This window comes from Hippopotamus amphibius, chromosome X (genome assembly GCF_030028045.1).
Source record: "Hippopotamus amphibius kiboko isolate mHipAmp2 chromosome X, mHipAmp2.hap2, whole genome shotgun sequence".
Taxonomy (NCBI): domain Eukaryota; kingdom Metazoa; phylum Chordata; class Mammalia; order Artiodactyla; family Hippopotamidae; genus Hippopotamus; species Hippopotamus amphibius.
In genome coordinates, this window is record NC_080203.1 from 115,213,673 (window position 1) to 115,232,074 (window position 18,402).

The 18,402-nt window shown below is 37.6% G+C and overlaps 1 protein-coding gene across 5 annotated transcripts in view; it reads right to left on the reverse strand.

Annotated features, from left to right (window-relative positions):
• Nucleotides 1-18,402, reverse strand: part of POLA1 (DNA polymerase alpha 1, catalytic subunit) — a 288,927-nt gene that overhangs the window by 247,918 nt on the left and 22,607 nt on the right. For all 5 annotated transcript variants that reach the window (XM_057718415.1, XM_057718416.1, XM_057718413.1 and 2 more), the window contains 8 exons: nucleotides 15,279-15,391; nucleotides 14,435-14,551; nucleotides 13,173-13,247; nucleotides 12,136-12,274; nucleotides 10,966-11,120; nucleotides 7,141-7,225; nucleotides 3,220-3,281; nucleotides 1,565-1,654 (listed from right to left, as the gene is read on the reverse strand). In XM_057718415.1, coding sequence (XP_057574398.1) covers nucleotides 1,565-1,654; nucleotides 3,220-3,281; nucleotides 7,141-7,225; nucleotides 10,966-11,120; nucleotides 12,136-12,274; nucleotides 13,173-13,247; nucleotides 14,435-14,551; nucleotides 15,279-15,391 — 836 coding nt within the window. The remainder of the gene's footprint in view (nucleotides 1-1,564; nucleotides 1,655-3,219; nucleotides 3,282-7,140; nucleotides 7,226-10,965; nucleotides 11,121-12,135; nucleotides 12,275-13,172; nucleotides 13,248-14,434; nucleotides 14,552-15,278; nucleotides 15,392-18,402) is intronic.

Sequence of the window (18,402 nt, forward strand, 5' to 3'; positions counted from 1 at the left end):
CCTTAAAAACCAAGAACCCAGCTATGTTGTGTGATAGTTCACATACACTTAGAAAACTCGGGAAGTGCATCTAATTTCTTCTTAAAGAATTGAGTTCAAACACTACTGACTTAGACTCTTAATCAATGTGCAACAAAATAAATATATAATATCACTCCATCCTTCAAATAAGAAACTTGTTAAAAACATGGAAACAAAAGTATCCTGAGTTAAGAAAAAAAAAATCTCAAAAATATTACCAAATTTTCCATGTCTGTAATGATAATTCTCATCATGTGAATTATGTTTATTCTAGTAAGTTAAACTAGACGAAGTTTAAAATCAATTAATATTTACTTGTTACTAATTTTAATTAAAAATATATACCACTATATATTTATGGCAAGTTTGTCTATTAAACTAAGAGACCCAAAGGATATGAGGATGTCCCATTTCCAAATTATCATGCCTGGGATTAGGGACTCAAACCTATGTCAGGATTCTCTCTTATTTCGGTTTGGATTTCTCACACAGTCTTGGCTCTAACACCCTAGAGCAGGCCAGCTACCCTAGACTCTAAGAAATCTCCTTGGGGTTCAAGAGAGAGACTGCTAGTGGAGACTGGGTGAGGGCCTGGTGCTGAGCTGGAGCACCACAGGAGGGTACTGTGGACAGAATCTTCCCAGCACTTTCAAGATGGCTCCTGAAATATTGTAAGGGAAGCAGGTGCAGAGACACTGGTAACAACCTACAGGCTCTCAGCACTTTGGCAACACCATCATCCAGAGAGGGTCCAAGAACAAAAATGAACACAGAAATATATGGCAAACATTTTTCACAAGGCTTCAATGTAACCAAATTACTGCTATTAAACTTAAAATATAGGCATTTATATGCTACTTCCCTCCAAAAAACCCAAAAGCACAATATAATTTGATTGGTCTGTTAACCCAGAAAAAGACAAAAGGAAGAACTCCTATCTAGGAGTCTACAGACGAAGGAAGGCTGGAGGAAACATAAAGCAAAAGGTTGTTTTAGGACTCTTTGGCACTGAGGCAAAGACAACTCAATGAATTACTACCTCTTACTCTTTACTAGCAGCATATTTGGTCATCAAGATAAAAAAAAGAAGAACCATGAGCTCTCAAAAGAATATGTCATAGAGATCCACTGAGCTCATAAAATTAAAATACACTTTGGGGATATGCACCAAACCCAAGGAATTCACTGCTGTGACCACTACACAGCTGGGCCACTAAGCCAAAATTCTGGAGTGATTAACAGTTGACAGGAGTTTACTTATTTCTGGGCTGCTCTCTAACTATAAATAATAGGAGTATCCTCAACTTCAACAGTAATTCATGAGTTGCTTTTCTAGCAGAGGAGGGGGAAACACTATCTTGTAGCAGGCTGGGGTTTTTTTCTCCTTTCTGTTAGCAGAAAGTATAGCAATTTCCACCAGTCCACAGGGTCATTTTACTCTGAAAAGACTCTCTGCTGCTGCTCAAAAAGTACCAATCAAGTCACACTGAAAGGAACCAAGGAATGAAGAGCTTACCCACGACATGACCAACCATCTACTCACCACAATGATATCAGGATCAATTTTGTGAACTTTTGCAAGGAAAAAACCTAGCAGTGTTCTTTCTGTTGCAGCAACCTCAACCTTCACATTCTGTTAGATAAAAACATACCAGTCACTTATCTTTACTCTCAAGTACTATACCATGGCTCCTTGTTCAAGCTGGATAAGATTTCTTAGGGTTAAAAGAAATCATCCACTTCAAAACTAAATGTAGCAATGAAAGTTCTGATTCTAGATTTCACAGTAATAGTTGCACAAAAATCTGAGGAGCTCATTCTAGTCATAAGCATGTGAATGAAGCAAAATTTTAAGTGCTGAGCACTATCAAGTGCAGAAATGTCCCTCCACAGCGACACGCTTGTGCATCTGGACACACTTTATAGCATATGAATCAGAGAACGTACCAAAAACATTACTTATTTTCCTATATAATCCCTGGTAGACTTTGCTGTTTATGTATTTACCACATAGAGATCCCAAGGACTGTATAAACAAATCCCAAATAGTGGTGTAAAAACCCATAAATAAGAAACTAGACTAAAAACAAAAATACATGTAAGAATTATAAGTGTCTTAAGTATAAATAAAAACTATTTACACACGAAGGCTTCCACTTGGATCACTCAATATAAATCAAGTATTCAAAAGACCCACTCTTATTAAGACTTTTTTTTAAAATTTTATTTATTTATTATTTTTGGGGGGGTACACCAAGTTCAATCATTTGTTTTTATACACATATCCCCATATTCCCTCCCTCCCCTTATTAAGACTTAAAATGAAGTTGATGGCTATGTTTTCTACAACTAGCTCAGCTAAAAAAAAATATCAGTTTGACTCTAATGGAATTTTCCTAGGTCATTTTACTTACTAATTCAGGGCACTTCACAAATGATAGCCTGATCCGATAGTATACTCAGACTACTGGACTTCTCAAACCAATGTAAAATAAGTGGAACCTGGTAAGGTTGCTAACGTTTAATTTTGTCTAGTGAAGACATTAAAAAACAAACAAACAAAAAAAACCCTACAAATTTACCAACACAGGCATCTCATAAAAGAAAAAAACATACTCTCCAAAAAAGAAATACTTTATATTGAATACATTTACTTTCATAAAAAACTCACATTACACTACTTTTTCCCCCCATTTTACTAAGGACTCATGAAAACTTCATGGAGTATACTGGGGGTTTAGAGATCACTGATCAATTAGAGCCACCCCACATCAACATTCCCAATATATGTCACCTTGAATATCCACAGTATTCTCAACTTCTCTTGACTTCCTTCAAGCTAGGGGGTGGGAGGTGGGCTTTACCCAACACTTCCCCAAAATAGTAATCATGTGATCATGCAATTTTGGAAAAACTTCCAATTAAGCTATCTGAAGGAGGGTTTGACACCACCCATTACTAATAAGATGTCGAATCCCATTATTTCTAGGAGGTGAAGCATTTAAACATTGTTTAAATAATGTTTCTAGTTTTAAAATTCTAATACATTTCTAATGCATTAATGCCATAGTCCAATCTAACAAGAATAGATCTAAGAAATTAATGTATAAAACAGCATATTTCTAATCCACAGCATTCTCCTTTTCTTTTTAAACAAATATATATTTCACATTTAAAAGAAATTAACAAGTTCTTTACCTTTTCCTTAATGCTTTCTTTGAAATCATATGGAAAAATACAATCCTTTGGTTTAGACACAACTGTGAAAAGAAAAAAAATAAAGATTCCAACACCCATCTTAGTGTTTCTACACTGTATGTTTCTGAATGGAAACTGTCTTAAATATAAATTTCCCTTAATCTCTTAAGATTTGCCAAAACAAACAATCCTAAAATTCATACGGAACCACAAAAGTTACTGAATAGCCAAAGGAATCTTGAGAAAGAACAAAGCAGGAGGCATCACACTCCCTGATTTCAAACCATATTACAAAGCTACAGTAAATCAAAACAGTATGGTGTTGGCATAAAAACAAACATACAGAACAATGGAACAGAATAGAGAGTGCAGAAATAAACCCTTGCATAACATGGTCAATTAATTTATGGCAAAGGAGACAAGAAAGTACAATGGAGAAAGGACAGTCTCTTCAAAAACTGATGTTGGGAAAACTGGACAGCCATATACAAAAGAATAAAACTGGACCACTATCTTACACCATACACAAAAAACTAACTCAAAATGGATTAAAAACTTGAACATAAGATCAGAAAGCAAAAAAACTCTAGAAGAAGACATATGCAGTAAGCTCCTTTACATCAGTCTTGGCAATGACTTTTTGGATTTGACACCAAAACCAAAGGCATTAAAAGCAAAAATAAACAAGCGGGACTACACCAAAGTACAAAGTTCTGCATAGCAAAGGAAACCATCAACAAAATGAAAAGGCAACCTACTGAATGGGAGAAAATATTTGCAAATCATATATCTGGTAAGGCATTAATGTCCCAACATATGTATTTTTAGAAATTCATACAACAACCAAAAAAAAAAAACCCGATTAAAAAATGGGCAGAAGAGCTCAACAGACATTTTTCTAAAGATATACAGATGGCCACCAGGTACAGGAAAGGGTACTCAACATCACAAATCATCAGAGAAATGCAAAACCACGAGATACTACCCCGCACCTACTAGAATGGTTATTACCAAAAAAGAGAAAACAAGTGTTGGAGAGGATAGAGAGAAAAAGGAAGCCTTGTGCACAGTTGGCGACACTGTAAACTGGTATAGTCACTATGAAACATTATGGAGTTTCCTCAAAAGCTTAAAAATACAACAATCATATAATCCAGCAATTCCACTTCTGGGTAATTATCTGAAGAAAATGAAAACAGTAACTCGCCATTTGCGACAACATAGATGGATCTAGAGGGCATTATGCTAAGAGAAATAAGACAAAGACAAATATCATATGATCTCACTTATATGTGGAATCAAAAAAACAGAAAAGAAAATGAAAAAAAAAAAAAAAAAAAACGAGCTCACAGATACAGAGAACAGATGGTGGTTGCCAGAAAGGGAGGTGGGATGCATGAAATCGGGGAAGGCGGTAAAAAGGTACAAACTTCTAGTTATAAAATAAATATGCCTTGGGTATCAAATGTACAGCATGGTGACTACAGTTACTAACCCTGTATTGCATATTTGAAAGTTGCTAAGAGAGAAAATCTTAAAACTTCTCATCACAAGAAAAGAAAATTTGTTAACTGTGGTGATGGATGTTCACTAGACTTGTGACCATTTTGCTACATGTACAAATATGGCATCATTATGTTGTAACCTGAAATTAATAAGTTACATGTCAATTATACCTCAATGTTTATGAAGTCTAAAAGATTAAATCTTAAAAAAAAGAATAGCCAAGTACAGAACCCTAAATCCTTACAATTGTTAAAATTGCTTTGATGAAACATTTGCTATCTATCTAAATTAGAATGGAAGATATTTAACAGTCTTTCCCAAAGGAAATCCCCACCACCACCAAGACCTCAACCAGCATACTTGGAGGAACTCAGTCCAAACTTCTCAAAGTTAGCAAAGTAAAGATGACCAAAGCTTCCCCCACTGCACTCTAAACTCCTTGCCATTCATAATAGCAGTTCATACAACGACATACTTAGAGGAGGTAAATGCTGAAATGAGCTAATGACTGCTCTCTTCCACTATTTTCTAAACTATTCTCATCATTCTGTTCCATGTATTCAACCCAACTTAAAGGGTAAAACTTCACAACAATTATATGTCACCCTCCCTTCTGTGCTTGCTTCCCTAGTCCCACTTGCCTAATACCCAAGAAATCAGACAGGAGATGCTGCCCTAGTTAATCTCTGGCTCTGGGCTGGAAAAGATCTTAGGGAGCATAACACATCAATGGTGTTGTGCCCTTATTTTGTTTTTTTACAAAAAAAAATGATTATTTAACTGGCCAAGTTCTCTACACGCAATACATCAGACTCCTCCATGGAGACTGACTCATGGCATACAGTATTCTACGGGATAGTTTCACTCACTGAATTTCATGCATAGCACAACCCAACTCCAACGTGATATTACTGTAACTCCTCCCAAACAGGTAAACATTCATTTATGCCTTGCCATCTTGCCTCGTCACACAGAAAACTTTGGCCAGGCTTCTATGACAGGCTTTTAGGATGACATCAGGAAAAGAACATAGTTGCAGCATAATTCTGACCCAATAAAAAACTACAATAGAGTAACTACTGGAACAGAAAAAAAAGATACCAAACTGCCTCCCGACTTCTGCTCCTAGAACAAAATTAAACAGCTGAATAGGAGCAACCAATCCAATAAAACTGAGTGTCCACAGCTGACCAAAAACAAATTCTTTAACAACTAAAAACAAAAATAAACAAATGGGACCTACTCAAAAGCTTTTGCACAGCAAAGGAAAGCATCAACAAAATGAAGACAACCTACTGAATGGGTGAAAATATATTTGCAAATGATGCAACCAACAAGGGGTTAATATCCAAAATACACAAACAGCTCATACAATGCAATATCAAAAAAACAAACAACTTAATTAAAAACTGGGTAGAAGACCTAAACAGACATTTATCCAAAGCAGACAAACAGAGGGCCAACAAGACATGAAAAGATGCTCAACATCGTTAATTATTAGAGAAGAGCAAATCAAAACCACAATGAGGTATCACCTCACACTGGTCAGAATGGCTATCACCAAAAAGTCTACAAGTAATAAATGCCAGAGAGGGTGTGGAGAAAAGGGAACCCTCCTACACTGCTGGTGGGAATGTAAATTGCTACAGCCACTATGGAGAACAGTATGGAGGTTCCTCAAAAAACTAAAAATAAAAAACTAAAAACCATATGATCCAGCAATCCCATTCCTGGGCATGTATCCAGAAAAGATGAAAACTTTAATTCAAAAAGATACACACCCCAATGTTCATAGCAGCACTATTTATATTAGCCAAGACAGAAGGAACCCAAGGGCCCACTGATAGAAGAAGATGTGTGTGTGAAATACTGTCATTTGCAGCAACATGGATTGACCTAGAGAATATCATACTAAGTGAAGTCAGAGAAAGACAAATATATGATATTACTTATATTCAAAAACTACAAAATAACACAAATAAATCTATATACAAGACAGAAACAGACTCAGATATAGAAAACAAACTTACGGTTACCAAAGGGGATGAGCATTGGGGGGGTGGATATGATAAGGAGTATGGGATTAACAGATACAAATTATTTTACATAAAACAAAATTAGCAACAGGGATTTACTGTATAGCACAGGGAACTATATTCAATATCTTGTAATAACCTATAATGGAAAATAATCAGAAAAAAAAAATATATATATCTAACTGAATCTCTTTGCTGTACACCTGAAACTAACACAATATTGTAAATCAACTATACTGCAATTAAAAAAAAACTTCTTTAACAATATGCACTAAATACTCTTGAAAACTTTTTTTTTAAGTTACTAATCCAACAACTGGAGAAAAAACAACAAAAATAAATATTAAGCCATTAGTAAACAAGCTAAAAAACTACGTACCACAAAAATGTGATTGAAAGGGAGGTTGTGGAGGTGCTTTATCTAATGCAAACCTATGATGGACCAACGCTGCCACAGCAATAATCTGCAAAGAAAGGAGAAATAAAAATCACCTATAAGACACCTACCATGGTAGTCTGCATCCTCACCAAAACCAAGATACAAAAAGATACAGATTTTAGTCCGTGAAGATATTTTAACTTTTTATTATGAAAATATTTAAACAAACAAAAAACAGAATAAAATCAACTCTCATATACCCATCATCCAGCTTCAATTATCAACTCATCAATGGCCCTACCCCCCATTATTCTGAAGCAAAATCCCATACCTATCACTTTATCCAGAAATAGTTCAGCAGGTATCTCTAAACAAGGTTTCTCAACATCGGCACCATGGACATTTTAGGCCAAATAATTCTTTATTGTGGAGGTTGCCCTGTGCATTGTGGGACATTTAGCAGCATCCCTGGCAGCCAAAAGCACGGCTCCCCACTCCCCAATCTCCAAGTTGTGACAACCAAAAATGTCTCCAGACATGGCCAAAAGTCCCCGTGAGGGTTAAAAATTGCACCCCATTGAGAGCCTTACTTTAAAAGATGAAAAGTTTTTAAAATGCAATACAATCACTTCAGCTAATTCAATTAACAGTGATTCCTTAAAATCATTAAATATCCAGATGGGATTCAAATTCTCATGTCTTCCCAACTATTTACCAAATAAGTCCATACTTTGCAACTAGTTGATATGTAAAACTGTCTCAGTACAACTCCTCACCATTTATTATCTCTCTGCAATTTATTTGTTGAAGAAACTGGATCGTTTTGCCCCGTAGAGTGCCCCCCAGTATATACTCTGCTGCTTGTATCCCAATAATGTCACTTAACATGTTCCTCTGTTTCTGTACTGCCTGTATATTCATATTTAGACCTGAAGGCTTGATAAAAATCAGATTCAATTTTTTGGCAGGAATTCTTTAGTGGTACTACTGATCACTGGTTATCACATTGCGTCTGGTTACCTCTACTCTAGTGACATAAGCAGCCTCTGGAAATCACTGCCTACATCCATTATTTCATTAGAGATTGCAAAGTGGTCACAATTTTTCCTTTACTTATTTATTAGCTGGAAACGTCTATGAAGAGAAACCTCTCCATATCGATTATCTGGTTACCTAAGATAAAGTACATGCTCAGAAAAATCAAGATAAAAGCTTGATTCCCCCTTTATTGACCCGTTTTCAAAATAATGAGTTGGTTCCCTAGCTTCCTTCACATGTGAGCAATGCAATGCTGTGTTTACAGCATCATTATGAAGTCATGTGTTTCAATCTGTTGCAGTTATTCTTACACATGCTCAAACTGTCCCATCTTTGGCACAGGAAACTCTTCAAGTTGACGCCCCAGTCTTTCTGACATATCTTCAGTAGAATTTAATACTGTACTTGCTTTCTAGTACAACAAAAAGTTCCAGGCTTATCCTGGACATTTCCTGCCCCGAATCAGTCATATCTTCACAAAACCCTATTTCCTTTCTTGGAAATGGTATTTAGAAACCTCACTCTGGGCACTGGAGGAAGAATTTTTTTTAACTAACTAAAATTTCCTCAAACACTTAACTATCTACTATATCAACAATTACTAAAAGTTCAAATCACATACCAAAAAAAAAAGATTGCCAAAATGCTGCTGTTAAAAAGATCCTCATCAATGTCAAAAGGATTTAGAAGCAAACATAAAGAAGTTCCCACTGACCAGACAGACAATTTAAGCAGCAAAAATAACAACAATTAATGATTGTAATAGATTGAAAATATACTAAGTACATTAAAGTCCATGAGTTTATGATGATTTTCCATAAAAGAGGAAGCAAAAATACAAAACAAAAATAAATAAATAATTTGTCAACAATGCATGTAACGTAGGTCCCCAACTTCCTACTCAGAAAACTGGCAGTGAAAGAAGTACGCATTTATCTCTCTTTTCCTATAGAAACTATCGCAGCATAACCAAATAGTGCTGGTTAATGAGGAAAAGTTAATTTTATAGAAAAATTTAACTCATAATCATTCTAATATTTCACATGCTTAACTAATAAACATGGAAAGGATGACAGAATTAGCAAACCATTTTACAACTCCTAATGAAATAACTAATTTAGGCAAAAATCAGATCAGTGGTTCTCAGCTAGGAACAATTTTGCCCCCAATCCCCAGGGGACATTTGGAGATGTCTGCAGGCATTTTTGGTTGTCAAAACTAGGGGGCAGGGGTGATATTTGGCATTGGGGAGAGACCAGGAATACTGTTAAACATCCCACAATGCACAGGACAACCCCCACAACGAGTTCATTCAGCCCAAACATAAGTAGTGCCAAGATTAAAAACTAATCAATCACAGCCCCACTAATAGTGGTTTAACCAGACATTACGTGCCTACTGATATGATACAATATGAAATACACTGTACCACCTATACAGTATTTTGGCAAAAACAAGGTTAAACCTGAACCTAATCAATTCTGTAGTGCTAACGAGCACAGATGGATTCTTTTTTCTGTAAAGGTCCAGAAAGTAAATATTTTAGCCTTTCAGGTCACAGAGTCTCTGTCATGACTACTAACTCTGCTGCCATAGTACAAAAGCAGCTGTAGACAATATGTAAATGACCAGACATGCTGTCTTCCAATGAAAATTTATTTACAGAAACAGGTGATGGGCTAGATTTGCCCACAAGCCACAGTTTGCCAACCCCTGGTATATAGGAAGAAATCCAATGATACAAGGAAGCAAACAAATATAGAAAATGGGTCATTCTTCAAGACCACCAACAGTGATTCTTCAATAAGTGAATGTCACTGACAAAACTGGAGGGGGTGGGAGGGAGTTGCTCCCATTTAAAAGAGATTCAGGAAACAAAAATTAAACACCGTCTGTGGATCTTGTATGAATCCTGACTCAAACCAACTGCTAAAAGACATTTCAAAGATGCAGATGTAGAGAACGGACTTGACACAGGGTGAGGGGCGAAGGGAAAGCTGGGACGAAGTGAGAGAGTAGCACTGACATACATACACTACCAAATGTAAAACAGATAGCTAGTGGGAAGCTGCTGCATAACACAGGGAGATCAACGCGATGATGGGTGATGACTTAGAGGGCTGTGATAGGGAAGGTGGGAAGGAGGGAGGGGATACGGGGATATATGTATAAATACAGCTGATTCACTTCAGTGTACAGCAAAAACTGGCACAACAGTGTAAAGCAATTATACTCCAATAAAGAGCTTAAAATAAATAAAAGACATTTCTGAGACCAAAAAAAAAAAGACATTTCTGAGAAAGAGAGTCATGTGACTATGGACTGGGTATTTTAGCTGGTATGAAGGAATCACTGTTAATAGGGGTGATAATGGTATTCTATAGGAAAGTGTGCCTGTTTTGAGAGATGCATACCAAAGTATACAGGGGTAAAATGACACAATATCTGAGATTAGCTTTGAAAAAAGAAAGGGGGGAATAAACAAGTGTGACAAAATCTTGCTAACTGGTGAATATGAGTGACGGGTATATAGGAGTTCATTATATTATTCTATGTCCATTTGAAGTTCTCCAAAATAAAAAAAATTTGAAAACAAAAAGTCCAGCAATTTAAGTCTTTAAAAAAACCTCCAACACCAGACAAATTCAATTCATTCTTCAAAATGGAGTTTGATAGTGAATTAGTATCCTTTTCCTTCCAAAAAGAACTTACCCTTACAGAAAAGCTGTACTAGTCAAGAAGTATCATACTTCAGGCATAGGTACAAAATCTGTCCTATTTCTTTACCTCATTTTCATGCGTCTTTGCATTCTGCATTGTCTTCATGCTCAAAGACATGACCACAAGTGGAGGAGGACCAACATCCTTAACCACGTTCACCAGGTCAGGTTTCGAGGCCATTGCCTCAAATTTACACCAACTGATTGGCTGATTCAAGAGCTCTGAAAGAGAACAGATACAACAGATCAATATCTATTCGCTGAAAAAGAAAAGCTACTATAATTAAGACGTGATTAACTGAGATGGTCTTCAATCCTACCTTCTAAGAATGTCTTATAACATCCAACTAAAAATAAACCACATTATTGGATTGTATGCAAATCTTCACGTGTGTATACATATGCTCATTTTACTGGGAAAAAAAGTCCACAGCTTTCATCTGACTTTCCAAAAAATCCAAGACCCAAAATAGGTTTGTAAAAACCACAACACTGCCTTAAAGGACTCAAAAAAAAAAAAAAGTTTTAAGAAATTCATAAAGGGCTTCCCTGGTGGCACAATGGTTGGGAATCCACCTTCCAATGCAGGGGACACAGGTTCAATCCCTGGTCCAGGAAGATCCCACATGCCACGGAGCAACTAAGCCCGTGAGCCACAACTACTGAGCCCATGTGCCACAACTGCTGAGGCCTGCGTGCCTGGAGCCCGTGCTTCGCAACGAAGAGTCGCTCGCCGCAACTAGAGAAAGCCTGCACGCAGCAACGAAGACCCAATGCAGCCAATAAATAAGTGAACTTACTAAAAAAAAAAAAAAGATTCATGAAGACAAAACAGAGTATCATAGATGCAAATACTGAAAAACATTAGGTAAGAGACCATTCACGCACTACCCACACGGGGCATTGATGCTTCGCTCCTTCAGAAGTCAGCAGTTCACTGTGTACAACAGCTGGACCACATCAGCCAGGTCAGAAGAACACAATGACAGTGACACAATGAAGGATGAGCCCAAATGGCTACCTAGGCTAACTAAGGCCTCCCTCCCACTAAAATGCTAAGAATCACAGTGAAAGAGTGATTTCAAACATACTTCCTATACGCACTCAAGGAAAACCTTAAAGAAACAAACATAAAAAAGGAAGTGGTCACACTGAAATTGAGTCCAATTCTTTAACTTCTAAAAACCACATCTATCAGCAATTTACTTAGCATTCTGAAAGCAAATTTTTTCCTTACGTGGATTTTTTACTTCGAGCCAACAAGGTCCTTTGATCTTTCTGTTCATCAAGAACAGTTCCAAGCTGGATGTGTTGGTCCCAAATACATGACAAAACGTTTCTCCTTTCAAATCCTGAGGAAGCTGTGGCATTTCAGCCTGAAAAAAGGCAAAGACGAAAACAAATCTTTTTTTTTTTTTGTTTAAAACTATTACTTCAACATTTTCCAAAGTCTATATTTGAAATAAACAAAAGCCTCTCTATGAACCACCAGAAGAAACCCCTTTGATATATATGAAATGTAATTTGCTACAAATGAAATCCAAAACAGTTCACAGTAGGAAACAGAAACAATTCACAGTGACAAAATAATGCATCTTGATGACACCCATTAGAAGAAAAATGGGCCAAGAAGCTCCCCCAAAAAAGGATTTCTGTCCAGAGCTGCACATGCCTTACTGATAAAGAATAGCCAAATAAGTACAACTCCATTAGAAGGATGAAAGCAAGGGAGTGGGACTCATTCAAAATGCTTCCATGGTACTTTCTATCACCACTGTCAGAGACATTTCTTAAGTTTCCCTCTTCCAACATCATGAGATCAAAACACTAGAACGGAGGTAAAGGAGAGGGTAAGGTCCAGTTAATTAATAGCCCGCAGCAGTGACCTTGCCTGTCACAGGAGCAAGAGCAGCACTACAGCGACGCTACTGACGCTCTTCTCTCGCCTTTCCACTGCTCAGAGGAACACTTCAACAGACTAATGATGTCCAACTCCATCTTGTGGCATTTGTTCCACTTGACAAACAGTTGTGCAATTTCAACTTATTTATTTAAAGATGCATACTTGAAAGCAGAGAAAGGCAATATAACCTATAGTCTACATATTCAAGTTCATTTTACTCATTTTAATTATTCATGACTATAAGTTCACTTCAATGAACTGTGAGCTTGAAGAGCCCTGCCAATACTCCTAGTTGAAAGCCAGTTGAAATGTCAAAAATAGGAAAATGCCATTTTCGAGCAAAATCCATTCATTTTCTTTGTTTGACTTACCGAGTATCTAACTTCCAAGTACTCAGATTTTTCTGGAACATCAGGTATCTCAAAAGCATAGTTCTTTTCCACTGCCTGGGTAAGTTGATATTTAAAAATCATTAAGACAAAAAAAACTTTTCACAAATCACATTGACAAGCATTATATACACAACGCATGTCTCTGTATTTAATCATTATGGGACACAAAGGTAAATAAAGCCAAAAAAGCACCTTTTCCCCCTTTCAACTGCGACTAAAAGGGCCAGTGACAAAATGTTAAAAAGACTTCTTTTGGACACTAGAGAACTTAGAAATATTTGCATTCAAGAGAGGCAATAAAACATTAAAAATGTTTACAATGTCAATGCACTAAATCGTTTGCTACTCTTTGATACTAAGCAACTCCATCTTGCTAGAAAAATTAATAATAAACATTACAATCATAGCTCACATGACCTGAGTGCTTGCCATGTAGCAAGGACTGTTCTAATCACTAATACCAATTGACTTCATCCTTCCAACAGCTCTTGAAATAGGGCCCCATTTCTCTAAGAAACAGGCCCAAAGAAGTCACTCAGTCCTCATCCAAGGTCATGGACCAGGAAGTGGTAGGGCCAGGACTTAAAGCACAAGCAGCCTAGCCCAAGCACCTATGCTCTTCACCATTACACCACATTGCTTCTAGAGTTTTAGAGACTTGATCGATCAGCCACAAGTCAAAGCTCACATAGTTCAGACGGGTAGCCTCACCTTCACCAACTCAATCCTCCCTTTATTGCAATCACTATTAATAGCCAGTGTGCTGAGGGAGTTACAGCACCCACAGCTATGGCCAAAGGCATCAATATCTCACCAAAATCAAGACAACTGATCAATATGTACCACATGAATAGAAGAATTTTGTTCTATCAGAAATAGCATCATAGACCCTGACTTTCAGAGATTTAACCTTCTGACCAAGACAACTTGGCAATAACCAATATCAACAAGATCAGAACAGTTCTTCTCCATTTCAGAATAAGAACATGAGATATGCTTCAAGTTTTGGAAGCAATGACTTTGCTACATGTTATCTTTTTATTCAAATTAATGAACATTATTTTATACACAGTTAAAAGAGAAAAAATATTTTTACAAATCTAACATATTGGTTTGATATCTATGAAACTTCCATTCAATGAATTACAGCCACAGAGAAGGCATTCTCCACTATTGGCTAAATCAGGAAATGAACAAACAACTAATATATAGTGCTGAAAAAATTATCACCAAATACAAACCTTGGACTTGAATTTCATAATCTTATATTTTGCTGCTACTTTCTCATCAAATTCATCATAAACATCCTTCATTCTAACTGGAGTTCCATTTTCTTTCCCTGTATTTAGATCAATTCTCTGCTTTCCCATGGAGAGGGGAGGGGAAGAGAAAAAAAATATCTGTACATAAGATCTTTTCAACCATCAGAAACCCACCGAAATCAATTTTCATCTCCACCCACTCAAACATTTAATAGAACAAAGTGAGTTCAAACATACAAATGGACCCCAAAAATGTACTAAATCCAAAGCCCAATTCCTCCCAAGCATCATAAAAGCAAGCCAGAGATAAAGATGATCAGTCCTACAAAATGGGAAAATAGTGTTGTAAATCTTGACCAAGATGCTTCACAGTTCAACTGAGATGGGGAGGCGCTAGGGGTTGAGAGGGCAGTGTGGATGTTAAGTCCCAATAAAAAGGAAGAGCAAACAGAACTGACTGACCTTGTTAAATGGCTGTGACCTTGTTAAGCAGCAAAAGCATGAAAACTGGGCCAAATGCCACGTCATATTTTAGAGTCATATACTTCCAACCCCAATAATCATGGAAATGGGGAGTGGGAGGAAGAAAGTATGATATACGAAATTCAGGTACTTTTACTCTCTTTCTAACAAGTTGAAAAACAGAGAGTATTTCACTCCACTTCTCCCAAAGTCTAATGGAGCTGCTGACAATCAGCGGTCACGAAGCAGGCAATAAGAAAGGACCATCAGGATGTAGATAACTCACAGCCCTGCCGAAGGACAGGGTTGGTGGTGGAACACAGAATGCACTTGAAATTAGAAGCTGTCTACTGAGGTTTACCGTTTCACGGGGGAGGAAGTAGAGCGTTCGCTCAATGTTTTTCACCATGACACAACAGCTCACGTGGGTTTCAGCCAATTCGATCCAAACTTTGCCAAACAGAAATACCACACCTAAAAGAATAAGGAAAAACCATGAGAAAATAAACATTTCAATTATATCACGTTAAAGGGACAATATAAAAGTTCACTGAATGTGTCCACACATTTATGCTTTCATGATAAGTCATTTTTTACAGGAAATTTGTACCTGGTGCCCAATCTGAAGACCAGCTCCTTTACTCACCACCTATGTCATATGGCAATATCACACCAGTAAAATCTGTGGCCACTGGGAGGACAGGGAACAGAATGATTCTCTAACTCGGTGGAAACATTTTCTCTAGAACTCGGGACACAAACCTCAGTTATCAAGGAGACATCCCAGGCCTGAGCAGACACACTTGGGTAACTATTAAAATACCCCAGGTCAGTGTAGAAACCCCTGGGGAATTAGAGAGACATCCCAGCTCAACGTAGACAGACCTCGAAAACTAGGGAGACATCCTAGGTCAGTATAGGAGAAAAAAAAAAAGACATTTTCCCTAGAACCAGGATTACCCAGATTTAAGAGAAACAAAAAAACCAAACTATTCTCCAACAAATCTCGTATTTAATCATCTTGTGAGAACTCTGAGAATACTAAATTCCTTTTTAGCTTGTACTTACCAACAAAAAGTAACAATCATGAGTAAGGATAAATATGTATGGTACATCAGTATTCTCCTGTATGTAAAATTGTGTTTTGGAAAAACATAATTCATCTCATATCTTATTCCATATAATAGTAAATATCTCATAATAGGGCTGAACTATTATCTCCTATTTCACCCTGTTTACCTCACAGACTACTGAAGACATCTGCCTGGGTAGCTTTTGCAATATTCCTCTCTCTCTTTCAGTTTAACAAATAGTCTAGTAACCAAATCAGGAGACAGACTCCTTTTGAGATCCCTAAGCAATGCATACCACAAAGTAAACCAAGCCATTGTTCATGAAAACTAGCCAGCAAGAAAGGACTCCAGGGACTTCCCTGGTGGGGCAGTGCTTAAGAATCCACCTGCCAATGCAGGGGACACGGGTTCGATCCCTGGTCCGGGAACATCCCACATGCCTCGGAGCAACTAAGCCTGTGCGCCACAACTACTGAGCCTGCACTCTAGAGCCTGCATGCCACAAGTACTGCACCTGCGAGCCACAACTACTGAAGCCTTCCTGCCTAGAGCCCAAGCTCTGTAACAGAGAAGGCACTACACTGAGAAGCCCGCACACCACAACAAAGAGTAGACCCCACTCACCACAACTAGAGAAAGTCCATGTACATCAACGAAGACCCAACACAGCCAATAAATAAATAAATTTTTTTAAAAGAGAGAAAGAAAGAAAGGACTCCAGAGGGAACTTCCTGGAGGGCCAGTGGTTGGAACTTCATGCTCTCACTGCCGAGTTCAATCCCTGGTCGGGGAACTAAAATCCCACAAGCCACAGGGCAAAAAAGAAAAGAAAAAGAAAGGGCTCCAGAGATTTGATGGTCAACCTAAGAGATGGTCACTGTGCAAAATCCTGGGCTCCATGAATAATTACACAGCAGTAATCAACACAGCCGCTCAATAGGGCCACTTGCTTGAGACACTAAGAAAATCCTGGCACATGCAAAGGCTACTGTTCACAAGGCCAATTACTCCAGTTTCACAAGATAGCTCATCAGTGCTTCCTTTTGTCACTCGTTCTAGCAGAAATACGACCATCTAAGAATTTCCATTTCTGCAGATGATTAAAATTCTTAGAAGAGCTGTGCAATTTTCAGCTGGGGTAAAAGAGGCAGGGGTGGGGGGAAGAGAGGGGAGAGGGAAGGGAGGACTGTGAGGATGATTAAAAAAGAAAAAAGTCACAGTAGCTCAGAAAATTAAAAGTCATTCTCACAACAGTTAGAGACGAAAAAACAAAATTCCATGCAAAGAAAAATAAAGACCCTAATATTGGATTCAAAGATTCAAATAGCTCATTTTACAGTCAAACTAATATCACATTTCATGCAACACATTTGACACTGTTTATGCTTCATTTGCCACAAAAAGATCATGGTAAATAAAGATTACATTCCCCTTAAAGTTACTAGCTGAAACCAGGTGCAGTCAGGATTATTCAACCTTGAAAAAGTCATAATGAAGACAGGATATCTTCCCATATGCAAAGAGTAAGATTCTTTTCATAATTATGGAGCATTCAGCAACAACTGACTTACTTAGAATCTGTAAGAAAGTGAGAAACAATAACAGGGTCTTTGGGAGTACTTCGTTTTTATTAGCAGCATTGATTTCACCAAGGCTCAGTGATCATTACCTGCTATCACGATGAAACTGTTCAACCCTCTGAGATTACAGGACTTTTTTTTTAAACCATCTTATTTAACCCGTTGGCATCAATCACAGAGGACACAACTTCAGAAGTACCACAGAACATCAGAGTGGATTGTGGGTGAGAAGCCCAGAACTCTGCCACTGAGGAGCTGACCACTTTATCTTTTGGAGCCTCAGCTTCCTCTGCTTTAACTGAGTAACCAGATGATGACTTCTGAGGCCTTTTCCAGCACTAGAAACTTCCTTTTACTTTAGCAATTAGAAGACAGGCCAGTAACAGACTGGTACCTCTTTCAACTGCAAAATATTTCCCAATAGTGGTTGAAAAGGCCCATCCACGACTATGGTTAGTACCAGAATTCAACAACAATACATACCGTAAATCAGTTGCTTTGCAAATATAGCTGTGCTTCAACAAGCTTCGGTTTTAACCTCCAACATCCATTACTACAGACCAGCACTAGCCAACAGAAATTTCTATGATGACAGAATTCTTCCCTATCTGTGCCATCCATGGATATGGTAGCTACTAGCCACGTGTGGCTGCTGAGCACTTGAAATGCGACTAGTGGCCGAGAAGCTCAATTTTAAATTTCATTTCATTTTAATTAATTTAAATTTAAAGAGTTACAGGTGGCCAGTGGCTACCACAGTAGACAGTGCAGCTCTAGACCCTTGCCCTGCAAAATGATGCTGTTCTTTAGTAACAGCATCAACCAGGAAACA